The 18344-nt window shown below is 50.4% G+C and overlaps 6 protein-coding genes across 6 annotated transcripts; all 6 read right to left on the bottom strand.

The window, feature by feature from the left end:
* Positions 1-3721: 3721 nt before the first annotated feature.
* LDX57_008830 (general transcription factor IIH subunit TFB6 family) lies at positions 3722-4840 on the bottom strand (the record flags this gene model as incomplete). Its single annotated transcript, XM_046090554.1, has 2 exons — positions 3722-4269; positions 4504-4840. 2 exons carry the CDS (start codon positions 4838-4840, stop codon positions 3722-3724), a joined length of 885 nt encoding a protein of 294 aa, XP_045946529.1.
* Positions 4841-5556: 716 nt separating this feature from the next.
* On the bottom strand, positions 5557-6556 carry LDX57_008829 (putative ribosomal small subunit assembly protein; the record flags this gene model as incomplete). Its single annotated transcript, XM_046090553.1, has 2 exons — positions 5557-5565; positions 5630-6556. The coding sequence occupies 2 exons, from the start codon at positions 6554-6556 to the stop codon at positions 5557-5559; spliced, it is 936 nt and encodes a 311-aa protein (XP_045946528.1).
* A 358-nt stretch (positions 6557-6914) lies between these two features.
* DLH1 (recombinase DMC1) lies at positions 6915-7782 on the bottom strand (the record flags this gene model as incomplete). Its single annotated transcript, XM_046090552.1, has 4 exons — positions 6915-6982; positions 7029-7191; positions 7244-7266; positions 7329-7782. 4 exons carry the CDS (start codon positions 7780-7782, stop codon positions 6915-6917), a joined length of 708 nt encoding a protein of 235 aa, XP_045946527.1.
* A 1484-nt stretch (positions 7783-9266) lies between these two features.
* On the bottom strand, positions 9267-10330 carry gisB (putative zinc knuckle nucleic acid binding protein; the record flags this gene model as incomplete). Its single annotated transcript, XM_046090551.1, has 6 exons — positions 9267-9506; positions 9576-9779; positions 9855-9970; positions 10029-10070; positions 10217-10256; positions 10325-10330. 6 exons carry the CDS (start codon positions 10328-10330, stop codon positions 9267-9269), a joined length of 648 nt encoding a protein of 215 aa, XP_045946526.1.
* A 1223-nt stretch (positions 10331-11553) lies between these two features.
* Positions 11554-13226, bottom strand: UAP1 (UDP-N-acetylglucosamine diphosphorylase; the record flags this gene model as incomplete). The annotated part of the gene is made up of 3 exons (XM_046090550.1): positions 11554-11625; positions 11698-12432; positions 12507-13226. 3 exons carry the CDS (start codon positions 13224-13226, stop codon positions 11554-11556), a joined length of 1527 nt encoding a protein of 508 aa, XP_045946525.1.
* Positions 13227-13798: 572 nt separating this feature from the next.
* On the bottom strand, positions 13799-15514 carry cyp6 (PPIL4 family peptidylprolyl isomerase; the record flags this gene model as incomplete). Its single annotated transcript, XM_046090549.1, has 4 exons — positions 13799-14206; positions 14263-14459; positions 14628-15328; positions 15435-15514. 4 exons carry the CDS (start codon positions 15512-15514, stop codon positions 13799-13801), a joined length of 1386 nt encoding a protein of 461 aa, XP_045946524.1.
* Positions 15515-18344: the final 2830 nt, after the last annotated feature.

Genomic DNA, 18344 nt, shown 5'->3' with positions numbered 1-18344 from the left:
AGGAGAGGGAAAGATGGGAGGAAAGGGAAAAGAGAAGCAAAAGGAAAAAGGGAAGAAAAAAAGAAGAGGGGTAGAAGAACTAGCAGATAATATTCTTCAGGATGGAGGGGAGGGGGGGGGGGGGAAGGAAAGGGAAAGGGAGAAGAGAAAAGAAAAAAGGGAAGAATCCGAGGACAGAGAATACTAGGGCCCAAGGACGGCAGAAGCAGCAGAGTCGATTAGACGAACGAACAAACGAATTTGGGAATCCCAAGAAAATTGAATTAATTGAATTAAATAATTTTCTTTTCTGTACGCAGTAATTAAGAGGGAAAAATACACCTGAACCAGCAGCCAATCCAGCAGGAAGAGAGGAAAGAGGGGCGAAAAGCACAGCCAGCTGAGTGGGACATGAAAGTTTGCCGACTCCTCCGTCTGATTTCTTTTTTTTTTTCTTTCTTTTCCTGGTTGGCGGTGCACTTTTCGGCTCAGCAACAGCAGCGTGTAGATCTGGATTTCCGGTGGGATCGTGGCCTTACCGGGTCTTGGTATGTTGTATGTATTCGTCCATTCCAATGGGTCTAGCCTGTGGTCTCTACTCCGTACACATTGCCTCATGGCTAGTGTACACCGTATGTATCCATTGTTATCATCCGTCAGAAGCTCGTTGCCTGAAGCATCCATCAAAGAGATCAGCAGTGATGAGAAATCAGCAGGTATGCGAGGGCCGGTATTTTAATTTTGAAGCAGGTCGAACCTGACATGATTCTTATTTTCTCCCCACCTGCACTAACCACGTACGGTGTACGAATTGTTCCATGATCAATGATCATTCAAAAGCAAGTCGTGAGCCCCTTCGGACATTGATCTAATGAGGCGTCGACTTAAGAAATTCTCATCGAACAACCTTAAATGTGCTCCTGGTCATTAGACACGATATACCCCCGGCTTTCAGATACACTACACCGTGGTGACTGACCCACACAGCTTTGCTTGACGAGGTCCCCAAAGACTCAATTATCCCTGCACCGATGTTGTTTTAATAAGGATCTCTCGACTTGATGTAGGGGGGTTCTGAGACACTGAGACAAGCATGTTGTGTAAGTGTATCCAGCCCTGTCGCCAAAAGCAAGGGTACGGAAAGGGCAAACTATGGTTCTTGGTGACGCTACCAACCGCGAACGATACGGTGTACATGGGTCGGAAGAACTGGAAGTACAGAGGAATAACTACTCCGTACGGAGAAGCTAGGGTGATGCGCACATGCAGCAGCAGAGGTTGACGGAGTTTGTCGAGGCTTAAGACTCGCGACAGTCTTCTTCTTTTCTTTCCCCTGCACATACACGGTGTACACTGTACTGTGTACAGAGGAAAAGAAGAACCCCTCCCTTAGGAACACTCTTCTCAAGTCGATTTTTTCTCCGCCATCAGACTCTTGTGACTCGTCGAGCCCCAATTCGTGACCATGGGCCTTATCGTCATAACTGTGGCCGTGTCTCCGCCCGTCGCTGCCAATGCGCGAAGGTCATTCGATGATCCCTTTCCGTTTGCGGGCACACCAGTCAACATTGTTTCCTTGGATCGCCCCGTCTTGCTCAGCCGGGCAAAAAACAGCTCCAGGCGTCTAAGACCGCTCGAAACAGGGCGATTTCAGGGAAGAGCTGGAGGCCAGGGGAAGGGAGCTGAGAGGGCGGGCCACAAAAAAAGAGAAAGAAAAAGAAAAAAGTCAACCCAATTGCTCCACCGGATATGTGCCAGAACCATGGGATCGTGGATCTCTCTCGACTTCTCGAGGCAGGGAAAGAAAAAAAGGAAAAATTCGAGACGCAGCAAGGGCTCATGTTGTTTCATTAATAATTCACGCAGGTTCTTTCATGCATGAGAGAGGCCCACGGTAAGGTAAATAATACCTTCAGTTACTACCTCATACCCACCTGGTACCAGATCAGAGCCGTTCGAGCTGGGATGGGGGAATTCAGGGTTAATAATAGCAAACACGGGGTGGTCCAAGCTGCTCTCTAGCAAGTTAGTGCCATCGGTGTTTGAGATATCAAGGGTTTGTCCGGACAGCCCTAAAGAACATGGGAGGTCACACGAGAAGAAGGAGGGGATTCATAGGGAAGAAGCAAGAACGGCAGCTCTTGACTCTCCAGGAAGGGGGGCGAGAAAAGCCAGGCAGAGCAAGAAGTAACAGCCCTTAAGAAAGAAAGGCCGACGAAGCTAAAGACCAACTCCACCAAACCAGAGCCATGGAAACCTGGCCAGTTCCCTAGTCTCATTGGCTGGAAGGGTTCGACCAGCGCCCGTAATTTTGATTGCGGTCGATTGGGGCAGGAAATGGGAGGGATAAATTGTACCTGAGTGAGGCCTTTCAGTCACGATGGGCTCGTGGGCATCGGAAAGGCAGGATGTGGTATTTGCAATTCGACTTGGTATTTGGGGCTTGTCATTCTTACCCCCGAGGATTCCCCCAGACGTTACGCGTACGCGACGCGATCATCTCACTGCTGTACAAGTAGTTGGCTAGTATAAGCAAAAAGGCAATCAATCGACTTTCCTGTTTCTTTCCCTTGCATCAGACCGATGACTGGTTCTGGCAGATACCTGCACATGCTCGACCAGACATACATCTCCGTCTGTCTGTCTGTAGGTACCTGAGCTAGGGTCTGTCCCTTGCAGATGCCCATTCATTTGAATGCTCTCCTCATCCCTTGAAGGAATTGTCATTACTTACACTGAGTAAGTAAGAAGTCAATGCTTTCCTTTGATGGACTTTGAAACCATGGAACCGCCTCTGCCCAACAACACCCAACAACCCTTCCGCCTTATCCCCATCCCAACCTTCAACGTTGCCGGCTGCCACCTGCGCATAACCAAGATTTGTAGGTATAATGTATAAGTCTATACTTAGTAGAACTGTAGAAGTACTCAGTGGAAGTGAAAAAAAAATAAAAATAAAAATAAAAAATAAACTAAACTAAATAGACCAAATAGAAGAATCGACCGAAAAAAAAAAAATCGAACCACTCAAACCCACGAACCCCAAACCAAGAAAGATCCATTCAACAACGATCCGCCCTCCTCCGAAACCTCGCCTTTTTTTCTTTTTTTTCTTTTTTTCCTTTTTTTGCCATGTGGTTTGACTACCGTTCGAGCAAGATTCTTTCATTTCCCATGCCCTTTCTCTGGGTTCGGGTTCGCCTGTCCAACGATCCACCTTTCTTCTTCTTGTGTAAGCACTAATTTCTTTTCTTTTTTCTTTTTTTTCTCTTTCTTTTGGGTCGGTCCCACTCGTTCAGCTGTGGCTGGTTTGGTTTGGTTTGGTTAGAGTTGATTTTTTTCGTTCTTTCGTTTTCTTTCTGGTTCGTGTTTTTTTGTCTGGGTCGTGTTAGATTGGATGGACTATAGGTAGGTATGGAATTGCGCGGTTCGTGTCTTCATATCTTTTTATTATGGTGAGTGAAGTGTACCTAGGTAGTTATGCCTATGTAAATGCCTCAGGAATCAGATTCAGGAAGGAATCAGGCTATGAATGGATTAGTCATTAATGACGACAACAATCACCTTAACTAACCAAAGAAAGAAAGATAGCTTATTCCGGTGTACTCCGTACTGTACAACATAACATACAATATACAAGTCCATCCCCAAGCACCTTAATCCCAGAAATGAACATACAAACTCCATACAACATCAAAGACCAAAGACCCAAAAGGAAGAAGAGAGAGAGAAAAGAGAATAATCATATCCGACAACCCCCCTCCCCCTCAACCTCATCCCCCATAGCCATATTCTCATCACAAAACTCGCCCGCCTTCCCCAACTCATCGCCGAGCAACTGGATCGTCTTCTCATACACGCGAGCCGTCTCCATCTCCCACCGTCCGGGGGCATCCGCATAGACATTGACATCGGCGTTAGAGTTAGAATTAGAATCGCCCCTCGTCCCGTAGACATCTTCCATCTCCATCCCCAACTCATCATCGTCAGAGTCGTCATCATCCTCAGCTAGTTCATCCACCGTCTCGCGCGCCTCGACAACAGTCACACGACACGTCTCGGCGATGCTCTTGATGCGGACTTTCTCCGTCATGGAGACCACGTTCCGTCGGGTTTCGAAGCCAGACAAAGGCGCGCCGGAGTCGGCGTCTTCGCCGGTGAGGAGCGACGCGAAGACCGTGTCTAGCTTTCTGAGGAGCCGGAAGGTGGGCTTCGGCGTGAAGGGGTAGTCCGGGAGGTAGGTGTTGATTAGGACGGCGAGGGAGATGAGGTATGGGATTTGGAGGGATGCTGTTGGGGTGGTTAGGGTGTGGTCATACTGTTTTCAGGGTTCTGGTTCTGATGTGATTGAAGGAGGTAGAGGGGGAGCAAGGCATGTAGGACGTCGGAGTTCAGACTCGATCATCCCATATACACGACCCAGCTATAGGTAGGTAGGTAGGCAGATACACATCCAACCACCTAGCCAAAAAAAAAAAAAAAAAAAACAAAACAAAACACAATAGAAAAAAAGGATAAACATACGAGTCCCACTAACCCAAAGCACATCAACCAACCCCTCTATATCTTTAGCAACCTCCTGAAACCCCTCATACCCGCGCTCCAACTGCGCCGAGCCAGACTGCGTCGGATCCTCGTAGGCGCTGCTGAACTTCTTAGCATGGCGCCGGTTAATAGTCAAGATGACCCGGTCGACGTGGTTGATGACGGTCGTTTCCTTGGTGGAGCCTGGCCGCAGTGGATGCGATCTCTGCTTGGGCAGGATGGATGGCGTGGCGGTGGATGATGAGGGCGCGGGAGATGGCAGAGAAGGTTGCATGAAGCCCCCTGCTGTGCTGGGGATCTCGGAGGTTGATGCCATTTGATGTAAGTACCTATGTAGGTAGGTGGTTATTGGCTGTGTCTTGTCTTGTGGTGATCCCAGGTGGAGATGGCTGCCGATAGTCTAATTCTGGCCGGATGGACTAGATACAGGTTATGTTGCAGTTGAGAGAATGGTTAACGCTAGCTGAGCTTCGGACTATGATCTTGTTCTTCAGTATGATGAAGATGGCGAACGGGTGATGAAGATGTCATGCCAAGCCTCGTTGGTCCGTGCGTGGAGGCCACAAAGAGTGAATCGCATGACTTGCATGACCTCAAAGCAGACTCAGCATTCTAGAAGATACGAGGAATACGACGATACGAGGATTATTTTGACTTGCACTGAGCCGACAGACTCATAGCATCGGATTCATATGTCTATATGTCTAAGCAAAGAAAGAATTGTACCTAGCCAAAGTCCATCATTAGCAGGAAGCATACTACTGCAGGCGGAATATCGAGAAAAGAGTGCTTGGCTTCAGAAGGTGAGAAGATATGTTTGTGACGCTGGTTTTTGCAGACATGGCATGACATCGCATTCGAGTCTTGCTACTCTGGCCCCAGCGGACTCATCATTGCAAGGAGTGAAACAAGAGACAAATGAAAACAATGGAAAAACTCACACGACCCGTTGATACAATAAACCCCAGAACTTTTGGTCTAAATCCCTAAAACGCCTCGCTAAACGAATCGATGCCGACATGAGAGACCGCATTACTCCGGCTAGGCATGGATTAGCAATTTGATTCATGAGAATAATTGATCTGAAAGACAGAGGGAAACTCACCCTGATCTTCCCCTTGCGCTTCTTCAAATCGTCCAGCTTCTTCTTGTCCTGGTCGAACTTCCTGAGCAGCTGCTGCTGTCGCTCCTTTCTCTTCTCGCGCGACTGGAACCGGTAGAAATCATCCAGACCCTGGTTCTTCTGCTTCTGCTTCTCCACCAGCGCCTTGGCTTCCTCCTCGTGCGCCGTCGACGTGAGCTTCGGCCCGCTGGTGACGGTAATGAACCCATCCTCGTCGGGCTCCTGGGCCCTGCGCGCCTCGTCCCGCTTCCGCACCTCCGCCACCTGCTCGAACACCGTCATGAAATCGTTGACCGTGCGCAACAGCTCCGCGCGCGACGGGAACCGCGCTTCCTGGTGATGCAAGTACCGGGGGAGGCCAAGAGCCGGCAGCCGGTCCTCAATCCCATCACCCCAAACAACCACGGCAGACTCCTTCTTTCTGTTCTTAGATGCCTTCTTAGCCGCCTTCACGCTGGCCTCCATGCTCGGCTTATCGGCGAAGACGACGACAGCGTGCGCGCCGCTCTTCTGGAGCTGACGGTCCCACGTAGACGGCAGCTCGATGTCGTCGAGCTGGTTCTGGAGCTCGTCGGCGGTGACGCGCTTGCGTTTCTTGTTCTTCGACACGTTCCCCTGCGCGGCGACTTGCATGCCGCCGCCGGTTTTTTTCGTCGGGACGGCTTCGAACTCGACTCGTTCGACGCGGCCGGCGGCGAGCTGCGTGCCGAAGAAATGGCGCAGGTGGAGTTCCGTCGTGTCGATGGGGAGGTTGACCACGAAGAGCGAGCGAGGGGTGTCGGGGTCGGGGATGCGTGGTTCATGAGGCCGGAGGTAGAGGTAATGCGTGGCAGGGTCTGCAGATGGGGTTTCGGGGAGTTGGATCGGGAGGACGGTGTAGCCTGCGATTTCCTGGGGTTCTTTTTTCATTTTGCCGGTGAATAGGAAAGATTATTTCGCAAATTGGGATCGTCAGCAATTCAAGATAATTGCAGAATGTAGGGTGAGGGGAAACGGTAGGCGGCGCAGGAGAAAAAAATATATCGGAGATTGGCGCGGGAAATTTTATTTGAGCTCGGAAGGCGGAGAAGATCCGCCATCTAAGATTCACGAACTAAAATCGAACTAGATACTCGACAACAGATAACAGAACAACGCATAGCTTGGAAACGAAATGCTCTTTCTGACATCGAATCTGATCAAACTAGTGACTTGTTTTCCGGTGGAATCCTTCAAGAATGAATATTCAGTCTCCCTTCATTGTTCGAACCATTCCCATATGGTCAATCTATATTTTGTCAGGGTCATTGATTCCCCCGTTGGTAATGACATATGTCGCCTCGCGTTCAGGACAATCTGTTACCAGTTAGATTAGATTCAAACACGGCGAGAGGATACAAACCAGGGGAGTCCTGGATCTTGGCAACTCGTTCCTCTCCACGACCTTTGCGAAGAAGCACCCGAGTCGTCGACGCATGTGCCAGAACATGTCCACCGACAGGTTTGCGGCCGTCGGCTCCAGCGAAAAGAGCACTCGCACCGGGGTCACTTTGTACCTGATTCGTCTACCTAGAAGCTTAGACATTAAATCCATAGATGGGACGAGGATGTACTGACCATCAAAACACAAACGTTGAACTCTAGATCCAAACCCATGTTAGATCAACGGGACACCAACTGAGAAAAAGAATGAGGAGCATACCCTCAGCCATATGAGCAAGTTTCATCAAAAACTGATTCAGCTTCTGCTGACGATCTGCCAACTCTCCACGTCCGCAGTAATCCACCCGAAAGCAGTTCATGATACTATCAATGATCAAGAGTCGATACTCCCCGGCAGCAAACTCTTTGCTCAGGGTATTCAGCAGCTCCAACTGATGCTCGCTGTTCAGGGCTCGCGCATAGGCGATATTCTCCTGGGTGGAATCCGGGTCGACGCCGAAACGCTCTGCGATCTGTGCAATGCGCTCGGGCCTAAATGTACCTTCCGTGTCGATATAGGCAACCTTGCCATCCGCGCCACCCATCTCCTTGGGTAACTGTGCCACCACAGACATGGTATGAGACAGCTGGGTCTTTCCGCAACGAAACTCGCCGAAGACTTCGCTGATACTCAAGCTCTGGAAACCCCTAGAGTTTGTGATGGTCAGGAGCATATCCAGCGGAAGGAGACTAGACATTCATACCCTCCCAGGATCGAGTCGAACTGCTTGCTTCCCGTCGAGATCTTCACCACCCTTTTCCGCTGGTGACATAGTTCCATGGCGGTGATAAAGCCGGAGGCAGAGGGCTGGATGGAGTAGTCAGCGTGGCGCGGATATTCGTTGCCTGGAAGAATGGCATACTAAGCATTTATGAATTGCATCTTTGATCTTTTCGACCTTCACCTCGCTGAATCCTTTGATTTTCAACAAGGTCTTCCGAGTAGCCCCATGGACGGACTGAATTAGACAATCAGTAAGTATGGCAGAGACCGAGCGGACAGGGACGGTGTACCGCCACAGTATAAAAGCCATTCGCTTTCAACTTTGTAATGTCCGCAACGCCGATCCCTGAATCTTGTAAGCCCTGTTGTGCAGTGAGAAAACAAGTGCATACCATGAGCTTGAATGGAGTCGATATCTACGATGAAAACCTGTTGTGAATCACATTAGACGAAGGGATTGGGAAGGTATGTGCTTTCATCACGAGAAGGTTGACTGTACATCGTCATCGAATTCGTCACTTGAGTTAGATTCAGGCATGGTGTACTTTCTGATGAATGTTCACTGAATGAGAGGAATTGAAGATACTTGGTCGATATACGAAAACAGCAGGAAGGATTGGCTGGTGAGGTGGATGGGGATGGGGAGGAAGAAGAGATGGGCCAGCATCACGGGATTCAAGGCAAACCAGACAACATCACTCCGACTCGGCATACCTTCTTGCGCAATGAAGCAGAGGCATCAATGTCATGCAAAGATACATAGCAGCTCGGCTCCCTAGATCTTTGTCAATCCCTACTTCGACATACACCCTTCCAGACAGTAACACAGTTTGTTTGTTTGAATTTTTATTTTTGCTTCCCATTCAACGAATATAAGGAGAATATAGTACGAAAAGATGAGGAGGTGGCCGCGCCAGGTACCATTCTTCACTCGCTCACGATCCTCAGCACAAACAAACCCATCCGTACTACCTTGAAGCCTTCTTCCCATGTATATCCACGCCACTTGCTTCAGTCCACCTATGTCTCTCCTGCGCTCAATTAACCCGTCGCATCGCCTCGTCTCCTTCTTTTCTTGCCGCACCTATAATTCAAATGAGAGAGATACCCGAGGAGATCAAATAGACGCCAATCATAAGAACCTGAGCCGTGTATAGGATCCAAGCCGTAAAAGGAACCTTAGACATCGTGAAACTTTTTGTTCGTCGTATACATAATAGAAAAAGGCCGGTGCCGAAACCTGAAACATTTGGGGGGGTGTAATATATGCAAAGGAAGAAACATGGGAGAAGAAGAATTCAAGACTTAGGTCGGCAGACCTGAATACAGAAATAAACTATGATGGAAATAAAAGAAAAGGAAACCAGGCTCCCTTGAAAGTATGCATAAAACCAATCAAGGTGAAGAAAGAGGATAGTCATGTAGGAGGGCCGTTTAGGCAACGGCCGTGGGGGCGGCGGCCGCAACGGGAGCGGCCTCTGCAGCCTCAACGGCAGCAGCAGCAGGAGCGGCCTGAGCAGCGGCGGCAGCGTTAGCATCCGCAGGCTGAGCAGAGGCCTCGTTGTTGGGGCAATCCCGAGAGATGTGACCGGCCTGGGCGCACTTGTAGCAAACCTTGCCAGCAGAGCTCAAGGGGCCACCGTTGGGAGCAGTGCAGTCACGGGAGATGTGGCCCTACAGAGAGTGAGCAAAACAGAACCATTTGTTGTCTCAGCGAGGGTGACAAGCATGGGAACCACTTACAAGCTTGCCGCAAGCGTAGCACTTCATGGCCTGAGCCTGGCAGTCACGAGCGAAGTGGTTGGGACCACCGCACTTGTAGCAAGTGGCAGCGCGAGGGTAACCGCCGTATCCACCGCGGAAACCACCGTTGAAGCCACCACGAGGAGCACCGACACCACGGCCAGCAGGGGCACCGGCACCGGAAGCGGGGGCAGGGCAGTTGCGCTGAACAAGACAAGACAACCCGAATTAGACCAATTGAACAAGAAACGGAGCGGAGCAGGAAGGGTAGAGACATACGGCAAGGTGGCCCGGCTGGCTGCAATTGTAGCAACGGCCGTTAGCACCGTTCAAACGGAGCGTAGGGCAATCGGCCTGAACGTGGCCGAGACCCTGGCAGTTGTAGCATTGCTTGGCTAGACAAACAGATCAATACCCATGTACGGCTCGAGGGAAGAACAAGAGAGCGCTTACTCTCGGTGGTACGAGGACGCGGGCAGCTGCTGGATTCGTGTCCTAGATCGAGGAATTAGACGATTCGGTCGAGGTCGTCGGTGGCACACATGACAACATACCAGGCTGCTTGCCTGTTCAACCGTCTATCTGTCAGCCAAATGGAAACCAATCGCAAACAAAAGCAGCGGGGTAGCAGGTTGTTTCACGCACAGTTGTAGCAGAGACGCTCGGACGAAGAGCAGACCTCTACGTCACCCGATTAGCACATTCTTCGCGGCAGTCGAATTCATTCGTCTTTTGCCAAAGCAACTAACCAGCATAGTGGCCAATGTTGCCACACTTGTAGCAAGCACGTCGAGACAACAACATTTTGTCGGTATGATAAGCTGCAAAAGAGAGAAGAGCGTCCGTCAGTCACTCGAGTCCAAGCCATTTTTGTAATGCGACTCTAGCCGCTTGCAACATTCTTTCGCATCGTCACATGAAGGTATGAATTGACTCGTCGGAGGCATTCAAGCCGGAAGGCAGTTAACTGCTTTGAGAGTCGGGATTTTATTCTAACGGAAAGACAAACGGTGCCCGCAGAAAATACAAATGGAGAAAAGGAAGGACGATCGGTCGAGAATAGCAGCAAAAAAGCGCAGCGAATGCGAGAAAGATTCGGAGTTGCGCGCAATGCGCAGCGAAGGGTGCAACGAGAGCCAAAGTCACGGGATTGACGGTCGACGAGAGACTCACACTTCTTTTTAGATCAACAACAAGCTTCAGATCACCTTGACAAGAATACTTTTCCGACAGTCAGCTTGAGAACCTTGGAGGAGCAACGCTTTCGACAGCCCACTCTCGAGACTCGGAAAAGGTGGGCTGACAAAGACAAGCGACCAACGAACGAACTAAGAGAGGGAGGGCAGGAAAAAAAAGAATGTAGTATAATAATTTAGGCACCACACAAATCGCACGAAAGGAAGAAAACTTACAGCAACTCTCCTCACACAACACTCCAATCCCTCCGGGCCTCAGAGCAAGATGCGATATGCGATATGAAAGAGCTAAGGATGGTTCTAACGTTCCAGAGAAAAAGCGGTTGCCCACAAAAAGACGTAAGAAATAATCGAACGGAACAAGCGACGAGGCCGAACAGGGAAAGGCGGGAGGGGAACCCATGGAAGTGTTCCAAGACAGTTATTTTTACTACTATTTACTACCTACCACTGCAGTCCTACAGTCTACACAAGTAAAGGACAAAGGTACAGCTACCTATCCTTTCCTACCCATAATCATATGTTAACCTCTCTTTCGACTTCCGAAGCGACCCGTGTTGCGTACATGGTTGAAAAACCCCCGGAATGATTGACACGGGACGCACGGCCTGAGGCACACGTTCCCGAGGATTGACCTGGCTGAGTCATCCACATGACGGGTTCCTCCTTGCAGGCAGACAGTAGTGAGATGACGATGATGTACTTCATTCATGCATATTATACTAGTTCAAGGCTCATGACAGTGATACCACTAAACAATTTATGTTCATTCCTGCTCCCCCTTATTCTTCCTTCTCAATCACAGCCGGGGCCTTGATTTCACGGCCCTTCAGGAACTCGAGTCCCTCGCCGCCCTGTCATTCCGCATGTTAGCGCAAGGTTCATCAATCAGGGAATGTATCAAGTATAAAACTGTAGAAACTTACGTAGCTGATCAACGGGGACACCTCAACACCAACCGACTCGTCCTCGGTGACCACAATGCCACCGGCCTGCTCGATCCATCGTTGTCCCTGCTTCATAATGTCCCGCTTGCTGGTGTCCTGGTCGTCCTCCCCGGTACCCTTGGCGTTCTTCAAGGGCGAGAACTCGTCCTCACGGCGCACCTCGATGGAGGCGAACTTCTCCAGAGGGGTCAAGGGGAAGACGTCAAAGACGAACTGCTCCAGCTTGACACCGTTGGGCTTCTCGGGCTTGAAAGCCTCGCCGGTCTCGGCCAGGATGCAAGGGATCTTCTTGCGGGCAACGTGGTGGGGCAGCTTGTGCGCCCAGGTCTCGATCGAGTCGAAGAATCGGAAGGAGTAGTAGTGGTTGACAATGTTGGCGGCACGGAACTTCAGGACATCGGGCTGCTTGGGGTCCTTGGCCTCGGCAGTCTCCTGGTCGATCTCCGAGTATTCCACCACGTCGGGCTTGCCGTTCTTCTGCAGGATCAATCCCACCGACTCGGTGGCGTTACGCTTGCGGACAACCTTGGTGGCAATGTCGACGTCCTTCGAGGCGGCAAATCCGAGGAACACGGGGTCGGCAACCTTGACCAGGCAGTTGTCGACACAGTAGGTGTGAATGTGCTGGATACCCCGCTTCCGCATGTCCTCTCTCACGCCGGAGGTGAGGAGGGCCTGGTAGATTCCACCGTTTCCGTCGGGGGCAACAGCAACCTACAAAATATTCCGCAGCGGTCAGTCTTCCGATTTTCACAGGGAAGTGTACATAAGGCTGAGGGGTCACGTACCTTAGACTTGGATTCCATCAAGATCTTGCCCTCGTTGGAAATGCAGGGCAGAACACCCTGCTCGAAGATGACGACGTTGCTCGAGCTCAGGCCGAAGTACTGGTTCTTCTGGAAGAACTCCTCCGTAGGCTTGCGGGTAGGTCCACTGGTCATCACGTACCAAGGGATCACGGCCTCCTTGCCGGAAACCTTCTGGGCCAGCTGCTGGAGCTTGGCAATCCGCTCCGCCTGAATCTGGAAGAGGGACTTCTGGCTGGGCAGCTCGATGTTGAAGCAGCCCTTGGGGGCGGAGCTTCCCAGGCGAGTACCCTGGCCACCAGCCATCAGGACGACGGCAACCTGGTTTGCTGCGACGAGCTGCAGACCTTCATCATACCACTTCTGAATGTCCTTGGGGTCGGAGTCGAGGATCGAGGCCGTGGCCACTTCGGGCAGAGGTTCGAGGGAGACGGGTCCCTCCTGGGATTTGGCGGGGTTCAGAGCCTTGTCGGCCAGCTCGTTGATGCGGGTGGGGTTGAAGTTGTTCAGCTGGTGGAAGAGCTGAGTCTTCTCGGCGGGCTTCAGCTCGCCGACGAAGGCAAATAGGTGTCCTTGTCCGGCGTCGGTGTACTTCTGCTGTAGTTGCTGGAACTCTTCGTCGGAGGGCTGACGAGGGGCATCCTGGTGACCCGAGAATTTGTCCACAAGGTTGGAGACGGTCTCTTTGATAGCAGCAGCCATGATGGGAGGTTGTTTTATTTATTTACGGAAGGGAAGGATTATGTATCTGAGATAAATAATCCCAACAAGAGATGGAGGGGAGGAAGGGAGGAGAGAGACAGAAGAGAGGGAAGAGACGAGAGGAAGAAGAGAGAGGATTAGGATTTAAGAATGAAAGAAAACAAGGGAGGAAGACAGGAGGGGAAGAAGGAGGGAGGGGGCTTTTAATGGGACGCGGGGTGAAGCTGAAGCTTAGGTTTCCAGTGTCCCCTGACCGCCACGAGAGAGCAATTTGTTCTTTTCTTGGGCTTCTACTTCTGGGTGTGTCCTGTTTCTGATTCAGACCATCTAATAATATTATGATCAGTCTCTATTCTTAGGGACTGGCTTCCATGGACAAGCCACCATTCAGATGCGACCGGCCAATCACGCCCACCACGGCGGGGTGCGCCGTCGAGCAGCGTCGTGGGGCCGGTTTCACCGACTCTCGCTAGTGTGCTTCCAAAGCTTCCGATTATTGATTGATTCTATTTATTTATTGTCGCTGGCAATCCCCTGTGATCTGGATACTACCCAGGATATCCTGGATAGACTCAACGACGCTCACGTTGCCGGTATCGATCGTCACTCCGACCGCCTCGCCCTCGTCGCTCGCGGTCGTTGTATCGATCCCGGTTCTTCTCCCGCGGGGGACTTCGACTGTATGATCGATCTCGGTACCGATCTCGATTGGAGCTGCGCCGCGGGCTTCGGCTGGGTCTCCGCTCACGATACGAGCTTCCCCTGGGAGGACTCCGACTGCTGCGTCGTTCGCGAGAGGTTGACCGTCGCCTGTTTTCGCGCTTCTCAAATACCATGGAATAATCATCCCGATGACGAGGGTTGTCGGACGTACGGTACTGACGCTTTTTCTCCAAGCCAGCTACGCCGCCAAATCCACCCCGTTGGCTACTGCGCTTGGAAATCGTAGCGTTCCGCCAGCTGTCGGATAGTTTTGACACCTGTAAAAAGATTATGAGTGCATGGGTCAGAGCAAAGGCCAAGACTGTCTACTCACACTTTGAGAGAAATCTACGTGGATGCGATGATCGTCGATCAGAACGCCTTGCATCTTGAAGTAGGCTTGTTCGCAATCCTTCTGGTGTTCAAACTCAATGAAGGCATATTGTAGACTGTCTCCTGTTCTTTTATCTCGAATAACCTCGCATGAAAGAATGCGGCCAAAGCGACTAAAGATCAAGTTAAGATCCTCATCTGGTCCATTTTGTTAGCGTTCAGCATCAGCCGGTACGACGGGGAGTAGAACAAAAAGAAAAGAAAAGAAAAGAAAAGAAAAGAAAAGAAAAGAAAAGAAAAGAAAAGAAAAGAAAAGAAAAGAAAAGAAAAGAAAAGAAAAGAAAAGAAAAGAAAAGAAAGAAGTACCTTGCGTGACAGGGTTCAACTTGCAGACAAACAAGACGTTCTCTGGCGGTTTAACCTCGGCAAATGGAAGATCCCCAACCATTTCCAGCGTGAGCGCCTGAGCTCTTGCCTCGCGCTCTCGGCGAAGCGTTTCCATGGACTCTTCGTCCATGTTGTCATCCAGGTCTTCATCGTCGGCAATCCGCACAGTCGCGAGCTGTGCCTTCGACGGTACAGGGCTGTTTGGCGGCTCCGTCAGGCCCGCGGGATCGTCGAAAGGATCGTCTAGAACGACTGTATGGCGGATTCGAATGTCTTTCAGCGGTCGTCCTCGATCATCGATGAAAGAATCATTGATCTTCTCGAGGACGTCGAACCCCTCCACCACCTTTCCAAATGGCACCGCTTTGCCGTCTAGGTAGTCCAAATTATCTCCTAGCGTCACAATGAACTGACTTGCAGCGATGCGTAAATCGTCGTCGTGCGGCGATGGCACCGTTGCCATACTGACCGTTCCGCGTTCGTCGTGTTTCAACTTCGGAGGGATCTCGAGGGGGAAAGTTCTCTTCGACGGGCCTTCCAGAAGGCCCCAAATTGACGAGCCGCCGTCGCTTTCGGGGGAATCGGGGCCAATGGGGTCGCCGGTCTGGAATGTAAAGCCTTTTTGCACGCTGTGGACGGGCGAGAAATTATAGTACTTGACTTTACATAGCTTCAGGAAGCTAGAGCGAGAGAATGTGAACGGCTTTAGTTTCGGGTTCAGCTACTCGACATTGCATACGCACCAGGGCCATGGTGGTTTTACTGTAAACGACGGAGTGCACCTACTTTTCACATGGTTTCGGAGACTCATCGACCAAGAGGTCAATGACAATGTCGCCGAGAGAAGTTTCGAGTAGTACGCTCATGGCGTTCTACCGGCAGCTGCGCGTGCGATGCGACAACCAACGATGCGCGAGGAGAGAGAGAAATGAAGAAGGAGAGAATCCGACAGGTCAACAAACCTGAAATTGACCGGGGGAAGAAAGATCGAATCAAATAATTTAGAAGGCAAAAAATAAAAGAATTTGTTGAGTGGAGCAATTTGTGAGCTGCAGGATTGGGGGGGAGAGAGAGAACGAGAGAGAGAAGCAGCGCGCGAGCAATTAATTTGATGACGGCAAATTTAATAATCAGCAGGGCGGAATGGATTTGCTTCCCCGTCAAACGCGTCGATCCGCAGGGATTCCCCTACTCTTTCTTCTCCCTCCCCGGGGTTGACTCTGCTGTTCTTTTTCCTTTCTTTTCTTTTCTAGGCTCTCCGCAGCTGGAAAACATCATACGATTACTGCAAATTAGATGTATTTGATTTATCAGTGTCTCCGCATCTCTTCGACTCTCGAGGGACTCCAAACTTTCGGATGGACCATCCGGCGCTCTACTGTGTAACGCCTGCTCTTTTGAACCCAACGGCATATCTTCCGGTAGAGCCGTTGGACAAGAAATCCAGTTAGTGAAAACAACGGGCCTGAACGCAGGCTTCAGCAGATCGCCGTTTGTTCGGACATCTCGCGCCAGATGGTCTGCTGTGAAGGTCCCTGGACGAACTCCTTTTTCCCTCAACATCTTAGAATGAGTCCAAGTGCTATTACGATCGACCGTTAAGCATTGAGACTATCTACGCCCGCGTAGAATACGATCTTGGCCGTGAAGAAGAAGTCAAAACTCAGCGCAGCGGAAAGCTACTGTGGCACCGCTGCTTGACCGTTCTTCTCTGTCTTCATCAGTGTTTCACAACAGGCGTTGGACAAACGGGCGGTCTCCTGCAGCTCGGACCCAACAGCTAGTTGATACGGAACAGGTCTGGCATCTTCTTTAGTCTTGCCAATCTTCTTCCACTCGTACAAAATTGGTGACGACGCTAGCATAACTCCCTGGAAACACACGTGGCGGGCGTCGTCCCTTTATCTATCATTCCTATTCATCCTCTTGACCCCTTTAGGGCTAACGAGTAACGAGCAAGTCTGACTGGTTCTGGGCATTCGGTGGCTGGCCCTATTGCCAATAGCAGGCCCTCGCTTAACCAAACGTTTGGCTATGATGTCGACAGTATCGAAGATCCTCGCCTTCAAATTTAATATTGTTGTCATTAATTTATCTTTTTCTGGGTGGCATTTACAAACAGAATCCTTCGAGCTGAGTTTTGATTGACTATCAAGCCTGAACAGGGACGGATCGAATTCCTTGGCTTTCCTTCTCCGTTTCTCTCGACCCTTGAAGGGCTGGCTTTGAAACCATTCCAATCAAGGCTGACCCTCAATTGTTGGTTGGACACAATCGAATGACATTGGTCCCTAACCAGCTACTTATGTACATCGGGCAGAGTCCTTTAGGCCCCTGAACACCGTGCATACTGATCTTCTCGGGGCCCACGTACTTGTCATCCCGTTTTGATGACGCCGGCTGATCGTTGTCCTTAATTTTAGCTCTGGTTTTGATTCCTTTATCTTAACTTTATTCTGCTCTCTCATGCCAGCCCTTGCGATTTTACAGCTTCTCCACCAATTTAACACGGACCGTCGCAGATTTGGAATTCCTAGGTAAGAGAATGAGACAGAGGGAGGGTCTACAGAAACCATTTCCTTCCAGAAAAAAAGGGGGTGGGTGCTCAGAGAAGGACGACGCACCTTGATGCACAGATGCAGATCCAGCCCGGTGACCTGGACACAGGTTTTAAGCCGGTCCATTTTCGCCAGGGCTTCTTTCTGGTCCGGTCTTGGCTACTAAGCCTCATTTGCCCTTCATGAGACCAAGATGATCTAATGGATCTGACCCAGTGGTCTTTCACTGCCTTGGTCTTGAGACATTGGTGTAATCATCTGCTTATACTCGTTTGCAGTAGTCTTCCTCCACAACAATCCTTGTTTGAAATTGTGTCATTGTTACTTTTACCTTTTCTCTCTTAACCAACCATCCACTAATTAGTGAGTCTCTCACTCTCAAAGGGGCATCGCCACTCAAATCCACACCACAGGAAAATGAAATAATTTTGTTTTACAAAAGTTCACGACTTGCCAAAAGTACCGCTGCAGGATCCAGGCTGCCGCAAAGCAATTCAGTTTGCTTGATATTGGCGACGGCCCAAAGCCGAGCCAATAGGCGCCCCAATCATCCAGGATTCCAACGAGCAAACATTTTCCCCACAGCCGTTGCTTTACAACCCCCAATGGACTGTTTTTGGCTGGACAAAGGGAGGGGATTCCTGCAAACGCAGCCGGCGGCTGTCCGGCTCAGCGACAGCATGCATCCTGATATTGGCGTTGCTTATCGCATTGGGTTTGGCTGAGGTGCCCCCACTATTCAAAGACAGCGCTGGTGAAAGGCAGAGCAGCTGTGGACCCTGTCTGCTAGTCCATTGGCCGAAAATTACTCGCAGCAGCGATCATTCTCTCCCAGTTTTCAGCTTGACTCGTTCTGGCGAATACCAGGCAAGATGAACCTGTACGACATTGGTGTCACCCAGTGCAACAACCTCAGACCACCGGGGTATTCTGGCCGTCTAGCCTTCTATCAGGACTGAGCATGCTTGTGGACGACCCAGCCCCTAGGTGGATTTCCCAACTTTTCTTTTTTCTTTCTTTCTTTCTTTTTTGTTTTGTTTAATAATAAAAAAAAAAAAGGAAATTGGAATTGGACGGAAGTCTGCATGGGTTCCAGTACGACAAAGCAGAGGAGAACCAGGTATCAAACTGGGTACCT

The sequence above is a fragment of the Aspergillus melleus genome (genome assembly GCF_016097325.1).
Source record: "Aspergillus melleus strain CBS 546.65 chromosome Unknown contig5, whole genome shotgun sequence".
Taxonomy (NCBI): Eukaryota; Fungi; Ascomycota; class Eurotiomycetes; order Eurotiales; family Aspergillaceae; genus Aspergillus; species Aspergillus melleus.
The sequence above is the reverse complement of the archived record's forward strand: the minus strand, read 5'-3'. Positions and strand labels throughout refer to the sequence as shown.